Source organism: Orycteropus afer, unplaced genomic scaffold (genome assembly GCF_000298275.1).
Source record: "Orycteropus afer afer isolate SDZICR_OR568_19922 unplaced genomic scaffold, OryAfe1.0 scaffold00001, whole genome shotgun sequence".
Classification (NCBI taxonomy): Eukaryota; Metazoa; Chordata; class Mammalia; order Tubulidentata; family Orycteropodidae; genus Orycteropus; species Orycteropus afer.
In genome coordinates this window covers 19,712,571-19,733,620 of record NW_006921588.1, presented here as the reverse complement: position 1 = coordinate 19,733,620, position 21,050 = coordinate 19,712,571, and the positions used below count along the sequence as shown (strand labels likewise).

At 37.7% G+C, this 21,050-nt stretch overlaps 1 protein-coding gene across 1 annotated transcript in view; it reads right to left on the bottom strand.

Moving 5' to 3' along the window:
* Positions 1 to 21,050, bottom strand: part of CCDC141 (coiled-coil domain containing 141) — a 301,605-nt gene that overhangs the window by 59,046 nt on the left and 221,509 nt on the right. Inside the window, exons 9-12 of the mRNA XM_007936905.1 lie at positions 19,112 to 19,253; positions 16,419 to 16,538; positions 14,335 to 14,526; positions 8,542 to 8,721 (exon numbers count right to left, since the gene is read on the bottom strand). Of these exons, the coding sequence (XP_007935096.1) occupies positions 8,542 to 8,721; positions 14,335 to 14,526; positions 16,419 to 16,538; positions 19,112 to 19,253 (634 nt within the window). The remainder of the gene's footprint in view (positions 1 to 8,541; positions 8,722 to 14,334; positions 14,527 to 16,418; positions 16,539 to 19,111; positions 19,254 to 21,050) is intronic.

Below are 21,050 nucleotides of genomic sequence, written 5' to 3'. Positions count from 1 at the left end.
CAGGATCCAGAATTTTGAAATAAAGATATTTTTAATGCATTAGGTTTAAAGTATATCTCATCTATTATTTCACTCACTAGAATATGTTAAAATCTCAGTATCAGGCAATAAGGAGGGGCAGGCTTTTTTGAAGGGGCTCTGTTATTTATTTATTTATTTAACTATCTTGTTGTATATGTTACAATTATTTTAAATTTTCCTGTAAGAAGTTCCTCAAGTTACTCCCTTTTGTGAGAAATGAAATATATTTTGTAACTATGATTAACAAGATTCAATATACAAGGAAAGGTATTAGATAACTATAGTAGGAACTCATCTCAAAATCCTATTTTGTATCTATGCTATAAATAGGAACCCTGGTGACACAGTGATTAAGCACGTGGCTGCAAACCAAAAGGTTGGCATCAAACCCTCTAGTGGCTCTGTGGGAGAAAGATGTAGCAGTCTGCCTGTGTAAGGTTTCCAGCCTTGGAAACCTTGTGGGACAGTTCCACTATGTTCTATGCTGTTGCTGTTGTTAGGTGCTATCAAGTCAATTCTGACTTACAGTGATCCCATGTACAACTGAATGAAATACTGCCCAATCCTGTGCCATCTTCACAATCACTGCTACTTCTCCAGTCATATTGTGAGTGCCTTCCAACCTGAGGGGCTCATCTTCTAGCACTCTGTCCTACAAGGTCACTCTAAGTCAGAATTGACTTGATGGCAGTGAGTTTGGTTTTTTGGTTTTATGCTAAAGTTAGGGTATCTTTCACATCTGAGATTCTTTAAAGTCAACACTTACGAAGTGTTACTAATCAAAATGATTACTAATCAAGATGTAATATAATGTATAATTGAATGCAATCTTGGAAACTGTAGCCAATGACAGTTACAAACAGAAGGGTATGGTGGTCTGAGAAAGATTTGCAAAAAGGAGAGCTATAGTAGGATTTGTGGATATTCAGCTCACAGGATGTAAAGAAGAAGGAACTTGTATTTGGCAGACTTAAGTATTCCTGGACACTCTGGAAGGTGAAATAATGTGTCCACAGTCTAGTTAGTAAGCACATTCTATTCATTCTACTTTTGTGACAGGGCATGGAAAATTCTCTCATAATTTGTTCAAACTAAGGAGCTAAACTGTCCATCTTCTGTTTAGAATCATACATAATAAATGGTCTTCTAATGTCTTGTTTTCCAGATATCTTGAAACAGGAAGGCAGTACTTAGGATAGTAGACTTGGTATTCACCACCATAAATTAATAAATTGGCACATTTATCAAGAAGTCTGCTGGCATTTTGGCTTGAATCAGTTTCTCCAACCTTGATGATTTCTAGATGAACTAGAAAATTTCCCATTTCAAGTTTGAAAATATAAGCCAAAGTATCCCAGTCAAGAGTGGCACTTTCAACTGGAAACACTAGCGGGGCTTCTTCCTTAATCAAATTTATTACGTCCAAACTATCCAAAATATATGAAGAGAATAAAAACTATGTTTCACTTACTTTACCAAAAAATTTCATTTCTTAGAATGTCACTGAACGAATAAAGTTAAGAGTTTTAATTCTTGTCAATAAGTTAGACCTTATTTATCATATGACAATAATAGAAACCTTGGTATTAAGTGATTATGTTTATAATATCAAGGAAAGAGAATACCCACGCATGTAGTAAAATACACACTATTTTTAGCAACTAAATGGGCACTTAAATACCATGATAACCTAAGTTTATTTAGAACATAGATACAAAATATGATTTGGAGTGGGTATTTACCTCTTAAATAATGAAAATGTGACTGTACAAATTTAAACATTCTGAATAAGTAACAAAAAATTCATTGGAATGGAGTAGCCAGTGACAGAGCAGAGTTCTGCTTAGAACTGAAAACTGGATAAAATGCAGAAAGGACCTATTTGAAGGCAGCAGAAAGCTGCTGAGGCAGCACGATACAAAGGGGTTAAGACTTTGGAGTGGAGAGAACCTGGGAGGGGTAAGCTGACCTGTAACCACTTTTAGCCCATGGGCATTGATCAATTCTATGCACTGGCAGGATAACTGAGGCTATGACGAGAACAGAGAAACCAACAGAACTTTTGGCAGACATTTAGGGGTGGGGGCTTCAAACACAATTGATCTTCCCCTAATGTCTGAGGCTGTGCAGGGCAGTAAATTAAAAACCTAAGCAAAAATCTCTGACAAGCAGAGTGGAATATTTCAGCAATCTCTCAATACAAAGATCAGAGTTCTGATGCTTCAAGGGGCAGACATCTAAGATACTACAACAAGCTCTCTGTTGAAAATTCCAGAAAGCCAAGGTGAATGAGAGGTAGACTGAGCTTTATAGGACTACACTCCAGATTCAACTTCATCAGTTCCTGATTGGGAGCTCTGGTAGGGTAGTGCCTAGGACATTTGACTGCTAACCAGAAGCCTGGCGGTTCAAACCCACCGGTCACTCCTCAGAAGGAAGACTGGACAATCTACTTCCATAGAGATACCACCTGGGAAACCCAAGGAGGGGTCGCTATTGGATTAAGTGATTTCTCACCAAGTCATCTTCCTAGCAAAAGAAGAGTGAACCCTTTCTGGAAGGTGACACCATCCAGATCTCCTACAATTTTCTAATACAGAATGCCTAAAATTTGATAGACCTTCATTAATCCTGACAAAAGACAAGACCACATGACCAGAACCCAAGAGAAAAAGTAGACAATAGAAACAGCACTGGATCCAGATGTTGGCAAAAGCTAACAAACACTTTAAAATACCTGTGATTAATATGGTTTTAGAAACTATAGGAAAGATAGAGAAGAGAGATGACAAGAAAGAGAACTTCATCAACAATTTAAATCTAGTAAGAAGGAACCAACTGGTAATTCCACAACTAAAAGAAAACTCCTGTAATTAAGTGTAGCAATAAAAAGGGCGGACACATATAGATTGTAAATATCTGAATTGCCTTATGAGTGCACATTTTAAAAGTACATAATCAAGAGATGGAAGATGTACTGAACAAAGCATAAATTTAAAACATGTTGTTGTTAAGTGCTGTTGAGTTAGCTCCAACTCATAGCAACCCCGAATGAAACACTGTCTGGCCCTGTGCCATTCTCACAGCCTTGCTGTGTTTGAGCCCATCGTTGTACTTACTGTGTCAATCCATCTCATTGAGGGTCTTCCCTTTTTTTGCTGACCGTCTACTTTACCAAGCATGATATCCTTCTCCAGGGACTGATCCCTCTGACAACATAGCCAAAGTAGTTGAGATAAAATCTGGCTATTCTCATCTCTAAGGAGCTTTCTAGCTGCACTTCTTCCAGGGCAGATGTGTTCATTCCTCTTGCAGTCCAAGGTACTTTCAGTATTCTTCAACATCACAATTCAAAGGCATCAACTCTTCTTCGGATCTTCCTTATTCATTGTCCAGCTTTCACATGCATATGAAGCGACTGAAAATGCCATGGCTTGGGTTACGTGTACCTTTGACTTCAAAGTGGTATCTTTGGTCCTTAATACTTTAACGAAGTCTTTTCCAGCAGATTTTTCCAGTGCAATATGATTTCTTGACCACTGCTTCTATGGGTGTTCATTGTGGATCCAAGTAAAATGAAATTACTGACAACTTCAATCTTTCCTCCGTGTATCACAATGTTGCTTATTGGTCCGTTGTGAGGATTTTTGTTTTCTTTATGTTTGTAATCCATAATGAGGAATATAGTCTTTAATCTTCACACTAAGTACATCAAGTCATCTTCACTTTCAGCAAGCAAGGTTGTGTCATCTGCATATCTCAGGTTGTTAATGAGTCTTCCTCCAATCCTGATGCTGCATTCTTCTTCATCTTCATTCTTCGATTATTTACTCAGCATACAAATTGAATAAGTATGGTGAAAGGATACAACCCCAAGGTATACCCTTCCTGATTTTAAACCATTCAGTAACCTTTGTTCTGTTTGAACAAAAGTCTCTCGGTCTATGTACAGATTCCTCATGAGCACAATTAAGTGTTCTGGAATTCCCATTCTTTGCAATGTTATCCATAATTTGTTATGATCCACACAATCAAATATCTTTGCATTTTCAATAAAACATGGGTAAATATATCTTTCTGGTATTCTTTGATTTCAGCCAAGATCCATCTGACATCAGCAATGATATCCCTTGTTCCATGTCCTTTTCTGAGTCTAGCTTGAAATTCTGGAAGTTCCCTGCCAATATACTGCTGCAAATGTTTTTGAATTATCTTCAGCAAAATTCTACTTGTGTGTGATATTAATGATAGTGCTCAATAATTTCCCATTCTGTTAGATAACCTTTCTTTGGAGTGGGTACAAATGTGGATCTCTTTCAGCTAGTTGGTCAGGTAGCTATCTTCCAAATTCCCTGGCAAAAACAAGTAAGCACATCCAATGCTGTGTCTGTTTGTTGAAATATTTCAATGGGTATTCTACCAATCCCTGGAGCCTTGTTTTTCTCCAATTCTTTCAGTGTAGCTTGGACTTCTTCCTTCAACACCACTGGTTCTTGATCATACGTTACTTCCTGAAATTGCTAACTGTTGGCAAATTCTTTTGGTTCAGTGACTCTGTGCATTCCTTCCATCCTCTTTTGATGCTTCCTGCATCAGTCAATATTTTACCCATAGAATCACTCAATACTGCAATTCTGGGCTTGAATTTTTTCTTTAGTTATTTCAGCTTGAGGAATGCTGACATGTTCTTTCCTTTTGCTTTTCTGATTCTAGGTCTTTGCACCTTTCATTGCACAACTTCATTTTATCGTCTTGAGCCACCCTTTGAAATCTTCTGTTCAGCTCTTATATTTCATCATTTCTTCCATTTGTTTTAGCCACTCTTCATTCAAGAGCAATTTTCAGAGTGTCTTCTGACATCCATTTTGGTCTTTTCTTCCTTTCCTGTCTTTTTAATGACCATTTATATATAAAATATATAATAGGTAATATATATAGTATTTAAACAAATGTTCCAAATGAACAATAACTTGATTATTGTTTACAATAAAGCCCTTGTACAAAATCGGGACTTGGGAAAATTGCTTAGCAAGCTTTCTCTAATGTTCATGGATGATATTAATTATAATTATTTAATGCATATATTGTATCCAAAAGATGAAATAAGAATGGCCTTCAAACAGCAAAGACTGAAACAAAGAAGGCCAAGAGAAAATTGTAGCTCAAGATAAATTAATATAATTAGACAGATGTTTACCCTTTCAAATGAATTCAAGCTCTAAACTAAGGTTAATCATATGCCAGGATACTGAGAAAATTGCAGATGTCAGTTATCTTTGAAAACACACAAGAAATAGAAGGGCCAGAAAATTAGAGAACAGAAAATGCTCTAGTTTTCAAAAGGGGAAATATTTGGGTACACAATTTATAGATTGGTTGGTTAAGTGTCACACTGAAAACTAGTGCAATATGTTTATCACTTTCAAACACCTTGTAAGTATTTTGAAAACAATATCCTGATCACTAGGAGTCAATCTGATTTATGCCAAATTATATTTATAAATTGATAGGATTTATAAATTGATAGTTAGGCATAGTGCCTAAGATATTTGACTGCTAACCAGAAGGCTGGTGGTTCAAACCTACAGCCACTCCTCAGAAGGAAGACTGGAGAATCTACCTCCGTAGAGATACCACCTGGAAAACCCAAGGAGGGGTCACTATGAGTTGAATCGACTCGATGGCAGTGAGTTTGGATTTTTTTTTGGGGGGTGGTGGTACATACCCTATATTTTGAGCAGTATATTTGAGAAAATGTCCCATTACAGACTTGAGTAAGATAGTGGTTGAATTAAAGTACTATTGGCAGAGTTCATGATTATTTAAAAATTGGTTTATCAACTGATTGCTTAATGGAGTGGGATGTCAACCTGGCCTTTATACAATTTTATTGCAGCTATAGAAGGGATACTTATCTAATCTACAGAAATAAACCCAGGAGGGATGGGAAATATAGTCAATAACAGGTTATACATAAGTGAAGAGTAACAAGATGAAATCAAACAGGAATAAAATGAAAGGCCCACATTTGATTGAGCAAGATGGGTGACACAGATATAAGATGAGGCAGACCTAGTTTGGCAGTACTTGCAATAAAAACATGAGAGTTTTACTTAATTGTCAGCTTAATATAAATGAGCAAAGTGAAATTATTATTTAAAATGTTAGCATAATCATATATATATTGTTGTTGTTGTTGTTTGCTGTCGAGTCGGCCCCGACTCATAGCGACCCCTCCTTGGGTTTCCAAGGCAGTATCACTACGGAAGTAGGATTGTCCAACCTTCCTTTCGAGGAGTGGCTGGTGGGTTTGAACCGCCAGCCTTCTGGTGAGCAGTCAAGAGCCTTAGGCACTATGCTACCAGAGCTCCTAATCATATTCGTGTATATATATATATATATAAAAAACTTACTGCCATTGAGTAGGTTCTGACTCATAGGGGAATCCCTATGAGTTTCTGAGACGATAAATCTTTACGGAAGTGGATCGTCCTTCTTTCCTGGAGCAGCTGGCAGGTTTGAACCACTGACCTTCTGGTTAACAGCCAAATGCCTTATCTACTACACCACCAGCGAGCTCTCTTTCTCTCTCTCTCTCTCTATATATATACTATACATATACATATACATATACATATGTTGTTGTTGTTATGTGACATCGAGTCGGACCGGACTCATAGCGACCCCTCCTTGGGTTTCCAAGGCAGTATCACTATGGAAGTAGATTGCCCCATCTTCCTTCCGAGGTTTGAACCACCAGCCTTCTGATTAGCAGTCAAGTGCCTTAGGCACTATGCTACCAGAGCTCCTATATATATATATATATATATATATATATATATATATATATATATATATATATATATATTTGTTGTTGTGCACCGCCGTCAAGTTGGATCTGACTCATAGCGACCCCTCCTTGGGTTTCCGAGGCAGTATCACTACAGAAGTAGATTGCCCAACCTTCCTTCCGAGAAGTGGCTGGTGGGTTTGAACCACCAGCCTTCTGGTTAGCAGTCAAACGCCTTAGGCACTAAGCCACCAGAAATCCTATATATCTATATATATCTATTTCTATACACACACACACATATCCATATACGTAAACACACACACATATAAATATACATAGAATAACGAAAAAGTATTGTATTCTGTGCTGAAGCACTATGCTTCATTTTTTGGTTACATCTTATACATGATTTTAAAAAACCACAGAGAATCTAGGGGAGGGAGATCAGGATGGAGAGGTAAATGAAACCTACTCCCACTGCCACAGAGTCAATTCCAACTTACAGAGACTTTTTCTAGGACACAGAACTACCCCAAAGGGTTTCCAAGGCTATAAATCTTTACAGAAGCAGACTGCCTCATCTTTCTCCTGAAGAGCAGCTGGTGGGTTCAAACCACTGACCTTTTGGTTAGAAGCCCAATGTTTTAACCAGTATGCCATCAGAGATTCTTGAGAGAAATGAAGCTAACTCATAAATGGAAAAAAGGATATGTATGTGGCACAGAAAAAAACCTTATAGAAATAGAAATTACTTTCAATGTCTGAAAGCCTTTCCTATGGAAGAGGAGTTAAATATGATATTTTTTTACACCTGTGTAGCTACAGAGGGCTAAGATCAGCTATGAGGACAGAGTTGATTTAACATTTTTTTTTCCAAAAATTTCTAGCACCTGGTATGTTTTCTAACAATGGAATGAGCAGTTTCACTGGGAAGAGACATGAGGTATCAAAGGAGGGGTGGAGTAATCATATTTTAAGAATTTTATAAGAAAATTTATGTGGGTCAGAGGTTGATGTAAGAATTCTACGATACTTTACAGCTATAAGGAGCTCTGGTGACATAGCGGTTAAAGAATTGGGCTGCTAACCAAAAGATCAGTGATTCAAACCCACCAGCTGCTGTGCAGAAGAATGATGAGGCAGTCTGCTTCCATAAAGATTTACAGTCTTGAAAACCCATGGGCCAGTTCTACTGTATCCTATAGGGTTAGTATGAGTTGGAATTGACTCAATGGCAGTGGGTTTGGTTTTTGGTTTTACAGATATAACTCAGGATAACCAAAATGTAGTGTATACTACTAAATGTAGTGGAGCTTCATTGAACAAAAGACCTGCTACAGCAAAAAAAGAAAAAAAAGTCAAAATGAAGATTCATCTTGGACCTCATCTTCAGCTGCTGGAAATGTTGTAGGGAAATTGTTGCTTGCAGGGTCTCAACATAACTCAGAAGTTTGGCTGGGATTCTACTGAGGACTACGTAATAATAATGATGCATTTGGATTGCTAGCACTCTTTATTCTTAATAGTTAGAATAGCTTTCATGTTATAAACCAGCAGAGATCTAGAACTAAGCACGTATATAAAGACTGGGATTCAGGCCTGCTTTAGTTTGCCTGAAACTAAAAAGAACTTCCTAAGCCAGCACTGCTGATTAATAACAGATTTATGATTTTGACTTTGATTAAGTAATCCTTGAAGAAGGTGTGACGCATTTATAACATTCTCACCATATTTATTAAATTAAGGAACTCGAGTCCCAGGTCTTGGGTGAAAGAACTCTTCCTTAAAAATAGCTGCCACTGTTTGTCAGCCGAGACACACCCATACTGGGCTTTAACATCATCCTTCTCCTTCCAAGAGATTTCCGTTTGGTAAAACTCCTTTAGTCTCTGAGACTGCTCCTCTACCTAAAAAAGGAGAATACAAATGAAAGTTAAGAATATTTAAAAAAAAAAAAAACACTTTTTTTTTTTAAAAAGAAAAACACTAGGTCCCAATAAAAATCTACATAAAAGTTAAATTGAAGCTACATTTTCAGAATTTTAAAAATAATTATTAAATATTGTAAATTTACTGAAAAGACATGAAAATTATTTAGGTTGTTGGCAGAGAGAACTACATTGGGTAGTAAACTGAGCTGCTGAGTTTATTACTCATAAGAACTACTTATTATAGCCAAAATCCTATTTATGTACTATGTATATTTGTGTGTGTTTTTAACTTGGGACAACTTATATCAAAGACCAATGTGATTCCATTTAAAGCTGAGTTGATAATTGCTGAGTTTATAATTCAGTAGAAAAACTTTTTTAAAAATAAAAAATACAAGTCAGAAAGAAATGTAAATCAGTGAATGATAATCAGTAATTAGTAAATCGCAGGAGTTGCTTCTAATCAGTGATGAACTGGAACAAAAAGAGTACAAATAATCACTAATTTTCTACATATGTATTAATTGTAAACTGCCTTTATGAGTTAATCTTATTGAAATACATTGCTTTGCCTCCCTAGAACTATATTTTCTCATTTGCAAACCAACATTACAGCAGTATTAGATTCTTTTAAATCACTCTCCTTGAGCAGAGCTTATATAAAATCAAATGTGCCTGCAGAAATAAAGATTAATATGTAATTGGGTGATACAGGAATGGTAGAAATTATTTGACACAAGTTTTTATGCGTTTTGAATAAATGCCAAGAAGACATGACTCAGGTTGCTCATAAGTACTAAAAGCAATCTAGACATGGTAAGAAATTTCAGGCAATGGCTAGTCATTATATTTCAAAGATTTTAATATTATCCTTAATTTAAATAAGTTAATAGAAAAGCCTGGGACCGGTTCTCAGAAATGGAAGTTCTCTCTTCATTAGCTGTATTCCATGTGTTCAAGCCTCGGGAATGTGCTGATGCTTCTTCTCTCTGACCCGAAAACTCCTCCTTATCCATCACAAACGAGTTAACACGCTACCTCCTCCATGGCACCTTTGAAGGCTCCCTGGTTTGAATTAATCATTTATTTCCCTGGGTTCTCAAAGGTAGTTTGGGGTGAAAGAAATCCATAAGCAAATTATTACAATACAGAGACAAGCATACATACAATGTTAGGGGCACAATGAGGAGGAACCGCCAACTCATCGAGGGAAAATAGGAAAGAACTTCCCAAAGGAAGCAACATTTGACCTGCATCTTGAGGAATTATTGTGCAGGGAAAGGGGATTCCAGATGGAAGGAACAGCATGTATAAAGGCACATGTTTTAAAACAGTGACTGGTTCACAGGATAGAGTGAGTAAACTTCAGGCAGTACAAACTTGAGTCACAAGAAAGGGGACAATTGTGCTGGGATAACACTGGCCAGCAGGTTTCAACCTCATCTGGTAATGGAAACATGATTGTCATTCATTTCCATTGTCTGAAACAACTGACTCAGAATCAGCATGACAATCATCAGTACTTCAATAGGGTGGTACACTACAGGTTGTGGTGTCAATGTGATGGGCTGTTGGTTATGTACAATTCTGAAAACATAAACTTTAATGCATCTTCCTTTCTACTTGCACAAAAAAAGTTTCCTTGAATCCAAGTGAAGTAATGTCATTACAGGAATTCCTTTGAATCTCCTCTACTTTTTTAATTAATAATAATTAATAATAAAACTTAATACTTTATCAGTTTCAGGGAAGGTTATTTTCAATTTGCTTCAGAAATTACATTTTCCAGTGGCACCTGAATTTCATGAGGTAACATGATCAGATTTGCTTTAGAATAATCTTTTGTTGCAAAAAAGGGAGAGAGTGAAGGACAAAACTGAGGAGGCAGAGAGAACAGAAAGAAGTCAATTTCATTAAACTAGGCAAGAGATGGCAAGGACTTGCAACAATGAAATGACAGTAGAAATTCAGAGGAAGGGAAATTCAGAAATCTGAAGGTAAAGCTATTAGGATGTAACTGTGGGCCAAGGGGAAGGAAAGAATGGAAAACACAAATTTGAAAAATTAAAAGATTATTGCCAAACTAGATGTAGGCGTATACAGGGAGGGACTAATTAGTGCTAAACAGGGATAAGGGCTTTACTTTATGGGAGACGGGAGGGTGGGTGAACATATCGACGGGTTTGGAAATAGAAGGAAATTAAGATAGTTATGTTCAATGGCTTCAGTTTTTTTTTCTGGGAAGTATAAAGTAAGGAACAGGTCTGGTGCTGTAGTAGTTAAAACCTTTGACTGGTAACCAAAAGGTGGATGGTTCAATCCCAACCAATCAGTCTGTAGGAGAAAGATGAGGCAGTCTTCCCCATAAAGATGTACAGCCTTGGAAACCCTATGAGGGTTTCCTAAAGGGTCACTATGAATCACGATCAACTTGATGGCAGTGGGGTATAAGGAAAAGACCTGGGCTGAGATTTAGGGATAAAAACTGGAGTAAGGTGTTTGAAAATCACTCCTGAACGGGAGCCACTAGGGAGCATATGTGGTTCCCAAATGAGGCAAGGACTCTGAGTGGACTTTGTGGCTCTACTCTCCACTAAGCTAATTGGTACCAGCACCAATCAGCACAATTGTATGATTTTTCACACTGGCAGCTGGAAGCTTGGAAAAGAAAGCTGAGCAAACAGAGTGCTGGGTTAATATAGTATTGGAAATTGGCTGGGTTAGTCAGGGGAGAAGGCAGGGAGTTGAGGGGATGGAGACTGAAGTGGAAATGAATGAGGAAAGAAGAAAAGCCATGGTCAGGGTGAGCAGTGACAGACTGGGAGCCTTGTCAGGATAAGATGGACAAGAGGTTCTTCCAGGTAGAAAAACAGATTTAGTGAAAGCTAAATCTTCCCCAGATTTAGGGAAGATGAGAGGACCTGAGTTACTTCTGAAAAAGTGTCATGAAAAAGTGAAGCTCAGGTTCTAACTCTGGGTAGCCTCCTGGTTCACATAGGTCCAAGTGGACAACAAAGTTGAATGCTTAAATGGATATCAAGAAGGTCCATTTTTGGCAGGGAAGACAGAGAGAAAGGATTTCTTTGTACCTCCTTCTCTCACATCAAGTCCTGAATAAAAATGTTCATCAATAGGATATTCATGTCAGTAGCAATGCTGCTGTTTGAGAGTTCTGTGTGAAGAAGAACTAAAAAGAAGCCAGAAATGGTGAAAGATCAAATAAAGTTGTGGAATTGGAGGTGGTGCCTACTTGAGATATTCAGGGACTTGGCATGGACCTCCTTCAGAGTTCTAGGAATTTAGAATATTACCGGGGAGCTCTGGCAGCGTAGTGCCTAAGGCACTTGACTGCTAACCAAAAGGCTGACAGTTCAAACCCACCACCCACTCCTTGGAAGGAGGATGGGGCAATCTATTTCCGTAGTGATACTGCCTTGGGAACCCAAGGAGGGGTCGCTATGAGTCGGGTCTGACTCGACGGCACATAACAACAACAATAACAGAGTATGACCAAATGAACTAGACTGAGATGTGTGCATGTGGGAGAGTGGTGCTGGGAGGCAAGGGTGAGGATGGTAGGAGGGTAGAGGAAAAAAAATAGTAACTGTTGCTGTCAAGTTGATTCCGACTCATGCTGACCCCATGTGTTTCAGAGTAGAATTGTTCTTCACAGGATTTTCAATGGTTATGATCTTTTGGAAGCAAATGACGGTCAGGCCTTTCTTCCGAGGTACTTCTGGGTAGATTCCAGCTGCCAACCTTTTGTTAGTAGCCAAGCACGTAACCATTTACACCACCCATGGACTCTTTGTTAGGAGGACAGAGGTGAGAAAATGGAAAACTAGCATGTTATTTCACTGGGGGGCTTTACTCTGAGTGGACCTTGCTGGCTCTACTTCCTGCTGAACCAGCCCTTCCTCACTGAACAGAAGAGTGAAAAGCATGCACCTGGAATGAACTGGACCTGGGTTAAACATGAGTGGGACTCTAGCACTTTTCTGTTACTAAATCTATCTTTGAGCAACTGTTGTTGTTGTTGTTGTTGTTATGTACCGTCCAGTCGGACCTGACTCATAGTGACCCCTCCTTGGGTTTCTGAGGCAGTATCACTATGGAAGTAGATTGCCCCATCTTTCTTCCGAGGAGTGGCTGGTAGGTTTGAACTGCCAGCCTTCTGGTTAGCAGTCAAGTGCCTTAGGCACTACACTACCAGAGCTCCCAACTTTTGAAAGATGGAATCCTTATTTATTACTGGGAATATTAAGGATTTTCTAGTGTGGTACATACAGTGATGTCCCCTGCCAAAAATGCTCATGTTCTAATACTCAGAACCTGTGACTATGTTACCTTACTCAGTCAAGGGGACTTTGCATATATTGTTTAAGGATTAAATTAAGGATCTTCAGATGGGGAGATATTCCTGAGTAATCTAGGTAGACCCAATGTAATCACAAGGGTCCTTATAAGAGGAAGGCAGGAGGGTCAGAGACATAGAAGGAAATACGATGATAGAAGTAGAGGTCAGAGAGAGATTTGAAGATCTTTTGATGTTGGCTTTGAAGATGGAGGAAGGAGCTATGAACCAAGGAATGCAGGAAGCCTCTAGGAGCTGAAAAAGGCAAAGAACTCCCCTAGAGCTTATAGAAGGAATACAGCCCTACCAACATCTTGGTTTTAGCTCAGTGAAAGCCTTTTGGACTTCTGACCTCCAGAACTAATAAGACAATAAGTTTCTGTATAAGCTGCTAAATTTGTGGTAGGTTATTATAGCAGCCATAGAAAATTAATACATCTAGTACCAACCATTGAAAATAAGGCCTCAGAATATTTTCTATTACTAAAATCTATCTTTGAGAACTAGGACTTTGATCTATCTTAGAGAAACTATGTAGCACAAATCACTAAGGTGATTTATTATAAGACATTAAATAAGACAGCCTTGAGACTGGACCCAACAGACTTTGAGCTCTAGTTCTGTGTATTTTAAATAAACCACATGAATTTCTTCACTATTCAAAGAGATCCATGGTTTAGAAAGTGACTTATTTTAAAATAAATTTGTTCTCTGTTTAGGATAACGTAAGTATCTGTAGGGCATAGTAAAAAGTGTTCTAATGCAACCATTCTATTTTTTATGCATATTATTTACACACATAGTTTATTACTTTTTAAATTAAAAACAACTTACTCTTTGAGTCTTTGTGTTAGTTTGCATGTACCCTAGGTGGTGTAAACAGTTACCATGCTCAGTTACTGACTAAAAAGCTGGAGGTTTGAACCCACCCAGAAGCTTCTCAGAAGAAAGGCCTGGCATTCTGCTTCCAAAATAATCAGCCACTGAAAAATGCTATGAAGCACAGTTCTACTCTGACACACATGGGATTGCCATGAGTCCAGCTGACTCCATGGCAACTGACTGGTATGGTGCCTTGAAGAATAAAGATGAACTTGTAAGTTAGGTCATGCACTTGGGTGGAGGATATGGAACTACCCACCATGGGAGGCCTTATCTTTCTATAGAAAGCAGGAAGACAGGCAGAGACCACCTTAGATGACACATAGGTACCTTAGAGACACATAGGTACCTACCTCCTCTGATGACTTTAGAAATGCCACATGAGTTTGCAGGACTCGAGACCTAGAGCCAACACTTTGGCCAAGTATTTTTAATTCTTCTTCTAACCATTTAGCTTTAGAAGAAAGTGATGTCACTTCATCAGGCTCAAATTCATTTTTCTCCGTCATGAGTTTTGCAGCTGCTTCTAATTCATGTGATGCTTCCTATGAAAGCAAAGCACAGGAGGTCAGAAGCTGACAGGGCCTCATGAACATTCACATTTCATTACCTTCTGTGCATCCATCTATTACGATTATTAATTGAACTTGTACCAAGACTCTCCTCAATAAAAGAAAGGGACAACATTCAAAATTCAAAAATAAAGGCACTGAAAAATGAAAATCATCTCAAATTACTCTTTAGCTCCATCAGGTACACTTCTTATTTAGAGCATTCTGTTTTCTGTGTCACAGATAGAAGAAAAGGTTGTTTGTTTGTTACAAAAGGTTTTAAAACAAAACGCCAGAACAGTAATTATACTTGAGAACTGCTTTATGAAAATTAACAATAGATCTAGTGAATTCGTAAACCAATTTTGTCATACAAGAGTTGGCAAATTTACAAAAGTTATTTCTTTGTTTTTTAATTCATTAAAAAAAATGGCATTAATTATACTTATGCAGTCTCATTTGAAATTCTATCTAGAAGGGATTTTAAACAAGTGTAAGAGAAACGTTACATATTAAGTCTAAGTAACTTAAAAAAGTGGTTTTCACATGTTTGGGGACACTCTTCTATGTTTTCTTTTGAGTGCAATTTCTGACATGTGAAACTTAACCTCTCATTAGATGGTTGAGTAGATATTGTAGGTATCACATATACAATTGTTACAGAAAAAAAACATGTAAAACTTCATTTGAAACCAAGGTAGGAATCAAACAAAAAGCAAGGTAAAAGACTCACTCTTATTTTCAGCAAGGAGGGATTACTTCCCTTCTTGTATTTAATATGCAACCCAAGTACTCCACTGAAGGAAGATAATTTTAATTTACAAGTGCTGCTTCATGCTAGCACTCTGGGAAAGAGGGTAGGGAGGGAGTTTCTCCCATGTTATTCCCTCCCCCACTTCAAAAATCAAAAAAAAAATTGAGTCTGGACATAAATTTTGAACATTTTAAATAAAGAATGAAAAACACCTCATCAAGTAAAATATTTTTTTAAAAAAATTGTTCCATCTGTGACTTTCAGGGAGAGAGGGACTGCTTGAGGCTCTTCTGAAAACTGATGGAATAACAAGGCAATTTCCTGCCTGCCTGGGAGAGACAGAAGGAGGGTGTTTTACTCACCTTTCTAAACACCTGCTGGAGCAGGAAGGTAACTTCAGTGCTAACGGGATTTTTTCAATCTACATCCCTCGTGACAGGAAGAAGGGAGCTAGAGAAGCTGCTAGAGAGAAGGGGAAAACTCTCTGCCTCTGAACAATGAGTGTGCAAACAGGTTATGTTTTTAGTTACCTGATGGATTCTCACAATGATACATGTTAAATTCTGGCAATGTTTTGTTGCAACTTGCTCTAGCAGAAAAGCACAGACAGTCTTAGAGAAGCACCCGCTGTTTCTTCTGGTACCCCAAAATTTGCTAACATCAACCAAGCATGTTGTTGTTGTTGTTATGTGCCGTCGAGTCAGACCAGAGTCATAGCGACCCCTCCTTGGGTTTCTGAGGCAGTATCACTACGAAGTAGATTGCCCAACCTTCCTTCCGAGGAGTGGCTAGTGGGTTTGAACCACCAGCCTCCTGGTTAGCAGTTAATTGCCTTAGGCACTGTGCTACCAGAGCTCCCTCAACCAAGCATAGAAAAAGCCAAATGCATGTTTAATTACATGCAGTACTGCTGAGTTTCAGTGAACTCAAGCAGCTAATAAATGCACATATAAATAATTAAGACACACATAATATCATGAGTTTTTAAGTCATTATTTTAAGTCATTTTTTTTAAAGTCATTATTTGCTACAATACTAATTTAGAAGTTAGGATTAAGTTTTATAGCTATTGAATGTGAAGAATATACATTCACAGAATCAAAACCACAATAATGATAATTATTTTATTTACCTTAGCTTGGGTATCCAGTTCCAGATATTTATTCAAAATCTTCTCTGATTCAGACAGACTGGAACTAACATCTATTGGATTGGAAAGTACTGGACTGATTTTCTGAATTGACAATTCCACCTTTGTAAATAATCATGAGATATATAAATATGTCATAATATATAAATAATACATACAATATATTGCAATCTTAGTATATATTTGCATATATGTATGCAGTAAAGAGGAAGCTCTGGTAGCATAGTGCCTAAGGTATTTGACTGCTAACCAAAAGGCTGGTGGTTCAAACCCACCAGCCACTCCCCAGAAGGAAGGTTGGGCAATCTACCTCCATAGTGATACTGTCTCGGAAACCCAAGGAGGGGTCACTATGAGTTGGGTGCGACTCTACGGCAATGAGTTTGGTTTTTGGTTTGATGTAGTAAAGATAAATACTGTTCTATATTTTCATTACACTTCAAATACATTCTGTCAATTTTCATTTGAAAACTAGTTTTAAATATTTCAGAATTTCACACTCAAATTAATAATGCTGCTCTTGATATGCGGTAATACCACTGACCCACCATCAGAGGGTATATGTTTGAAGATATTTCTTTTGTTAACACCAGTGAGATAAAAGACATTGTCCACATACTCCAGGAATTTATCTTTATTATCCAGAAAGGACAATACACTTGCCAAAACAGCAAGGGTGATGAATTCATTTGATTAATTAACTCACAGCCGTGCACTGTTTAAGTTGATTGGGACACAATTTCCAGGTAAACTGGAAGTAGGGGTTCAGAACCCACCCTGTGGGTTGCTGTATTTTGGGCTTGCGGGGCTCTGGGACAGCACCTAACCCTGTACACATTAAAGTAAAACACAGGGACACACTTAACCCATTTAATTATTAAACTTAGAGGAATATGATTTAATCTTCAGCACACATGAATCAATGAATAAATAACCTTTGAGTTCTAGGAGGTGTGGTGGCATAGTAGTTAAAGCACTGAGCTTCTAACCAAAAAGTCAGCAGTTTTAACCCACCAACTACTGTGCAGGAGAGGAGCAATCTGCTTCTGTAATGATTTACAGCCTTAGAAACCCTATGAGGCAGTTCTGCTCTGTCATAAGGTCACTAACAACCAAAACCAAACTCACTGCCATCCAGTCAATTTGACTCATAGCGACCTCTCCTTGGGTTTCCGAGGCAGTATCTCTACGGAAGTAGATTGTCCATTCTTCCTTCTGAGGAGTGACTGGTGAGTTGACTCAATGGGTTTGGTTTAAGTGGGTTCTAGTCCTTACTTTCTTCATCTCTTTGCTCTAACTAGAATCCATACTTCAGAGTCAAATTGACTCTGAAATGGCAATAAGACAAGTAGCAACAGCTGTTTGAGTTCCTACTGTGTTTCAGACTACTACAGAATTAGCTTGACTCCCAAGCTCTAGGGAATGTGGGCACCCCACAGCTGCACCATGTTTGGAATCCCCCTAGAACCAGGCATGAGAACAAGCCTCAAATTCCCAAGTTTTCGAATAGATAACAGGTGGGGAGGCAATTTAAATAGAGACCTGGGTAGCTCTTAATATCAATTATAGAAATAAGGAAATACATATATTTAATGTCTCTCCTGTGAAAACTACTAATTCTACATGTGTAAGTATGATATATTTATCCATTAAATTAAATTAAAACATAATTGAAAATGTGAGATCTAGCCAATACAGTAAAGTTTGTTAGCATTAATATCTTTGGTATATTACCAGTTTTTGTTATATATCCCACCTACAGATAATTTGTTATTCATTCAAGTAGTAGCTGCCCTGATTTCATTCTCCTTTGAAAATAGAAAATAATATTCTCCCATCCCAAGCCATTTTGTTCACTTTGTAACGATGATCTCCATGTGTGGTTTTGTACAGAATGGCCATGTCTTTTGCCCTGGCTTGGTTCTGTAAAGTATACTAATGGCATTGTTATTACCTGGAGAAACCTAAAGTTCATAATTTTTGGCATCAGCTAATATCTCTGTCTCTGTCTGTCTGTCTGTATCTATCTATCCATCCATCCATCAAGAGGCAGTGCTCCCTTTGTACAACACGATGTTAAATGAAACGTGCATATTGAAAGCATGCACAGAATCCTGCAAGTTGGAGATATAATGGTTATGGTTCAGTTAACATGGTACTATGAAAAGTGAGAACTAATTTGTGTATATATATGCAGGGCTAGTGTGACAAGATAAGGACCTCTGGTGGTGTAGTGGGTAAGACATTTGGCTGCTAACAAAAAGGTTGGTGGTTCAAATCCACCAGCTGCTCCACATGAGGAAGATGAGACAATCTACTTCCATAAAGATTTACAGCCTTGGAAACCCAATGGGGTTGCTATGAGTCAGAATCAACTTGATGGCAGTGGGCTTGGCTATTGTGACCAGATAGAGTTATGTATCTATTTTTACAACCTGGATCAGGGATAATTGACAAGCAAGGGTGAGTTTCAACTTTGTTTTGTTTAATTATAGGACCTGAAGTTGAATGAAAGAGAAGCCTAAGGAGATAAGCTCTTATCCCCCCACCATGTCCCCATAGAGCAGTTGCCACACGTCTATTATCACCAAATTAGAAAAAGCTACCTTTGCAAATGCAATTAGAGCCATTGTATCTAAATATTAGCTTTAGGAGAACATATTTTATGCAACTACCTTCCTTAGGTGACCCTCCACTGAGGCTGTTAGTTGCTGTTTCTTAAGAGCGAATTCCTTGTATGCTGAACATTGTTCGGTCAGATGATCCACTCGTCTCTGAATGCATCCTATCATCTCATGGATCCCGGTCACCCGAGGGCTGAACGGAACAAGCCAGCTGTTAGATCATTTTACCCCAATATGAAAGCAAGCCCCAAGAACAGGAGCATTTGGAAACAGATCTGCTCTTTCATGTAGGTATGAATTGAAAGTTATCAGATTCAGAGTTCAGAATCACAGAAGTTAAGTAGCTACTGTCCTGGTACAGCAGACAGCAAAAACGAATTGTACTCCTTTGTTTAAGCTGGTCAGTCCTGAGGGATAAGAGGAGTTATGAGTTTTTACAAGCAGGTCAAACTTCTTTTCTAAAGATTTACTTGATATATTTCTCTAAGATATTTTGAGATGTTTATAGCAAAAAGTACAGTATGTTTGCCAAAAATTTTCCTGGGGGTGTTATTTAAAAGCTTCATTTATCTAAGGTGCTCTTTGAATAGAAATTTGGATCAGCCAATTAATAGAGCATTTACTAATCCAAAAGGGTAAAATATTTATGTAACACCAAGGTCCTTGTTCTTGATGATTATCAATGCTCAAGGCTGTGTTCATTAGGTGAAAATCAAGTCATCATCAACAATTAGGAATTAAATGTACTAGTTTGTAAAAAAAGAAAATAAGCCTCACATTGTCATTTTTCACCAGTGATAGCCTCATGAAAAAAAGAAAAATGACATTAAGAGTTTACAAAATGAAAATGCCTTTAAAATAATGTATGAGCTTTGAGTTGGACTGCTGTTGCTGTAAAGCAGGTTTCCTAGCTAGCTCCAACTTGGGCATACTGGCAGTGCAAGGCAATGAAAGAATGTTTCTGATGGAATGATTACTTAAAAATTTTTCAACCTAACTTTGAAACAGAACATGTTGGAAGTCTTTAATTTTCTGTCAGTCACTTCTTCAAATACTAATAAAGATGAACAAGATAACTCTTAAATTTAATTTCATAGAGTTTAAAAAGATTGTGGAATGAGGCACAGGTATCAGAAATTTTACCTCAAATAATTAATTTATGATTGTGAAAATGAGCTTAGTTAGTAATGAAATGAGAGCAAGATCCCAAAGGACACAGAGATAGAAGAACTTCAACGGAATGACAAAGAGACTGCAAAAGAGGTGAGAGGTCATCAGTCTGCTGGAGAATCCTCCTGTTTGTCAAATGTGCCTGGGACTCTGATGTATCCTATGGGTACCACTGACTTCCCAAACAAGAGTCATCGGGGAAAAGTAAAACCACTGGGAGAAACGTTATTCCCACCACATAATGTTCCACATTACACTTCAAACTATTAGGCTTCCATTGCAATACTCAGAAACAGTGAAGAATATAATCACGAAATCAGGAAGTTTTAGAAATGATTCTTACGATACTTAAATCCACAAACTCTGCAAAAGCAGTGTTCAGTGGTACTAGTCATACTATAACTGGGTTTTAGACTTCAAGACATTATATGCTAAAAAGGCACTTAAACTCCTAGTGGTCCTAAATAATCTAGGTTCCATGTTTTCTGTAGAATATGGGAATCTGAGATGAGAAATACAAAGTAAGAGGCACAGTGGAAAGAAAGTATAGAGAATGAAATTTGTGGAAATGCATAAGCATACAGAAAAGAAATAATGTTAGAAATAGCAGAAAAATCCCTTACTGAAATAAAAGGAATCAGGAAATGATTACTATAATTCAGAAAGATAGAGTTTGATTTATATTCCTATTTGCTGATGATATGATCCTATACCTAGAAAACTCAAGAGACTCAGTCAAAAATCTACTGGAACTAATTGAGAGATTTAGCATTGTGGCAGGATATAAGATCAACATCCAAAAATCAGTTGGATTCCTCTA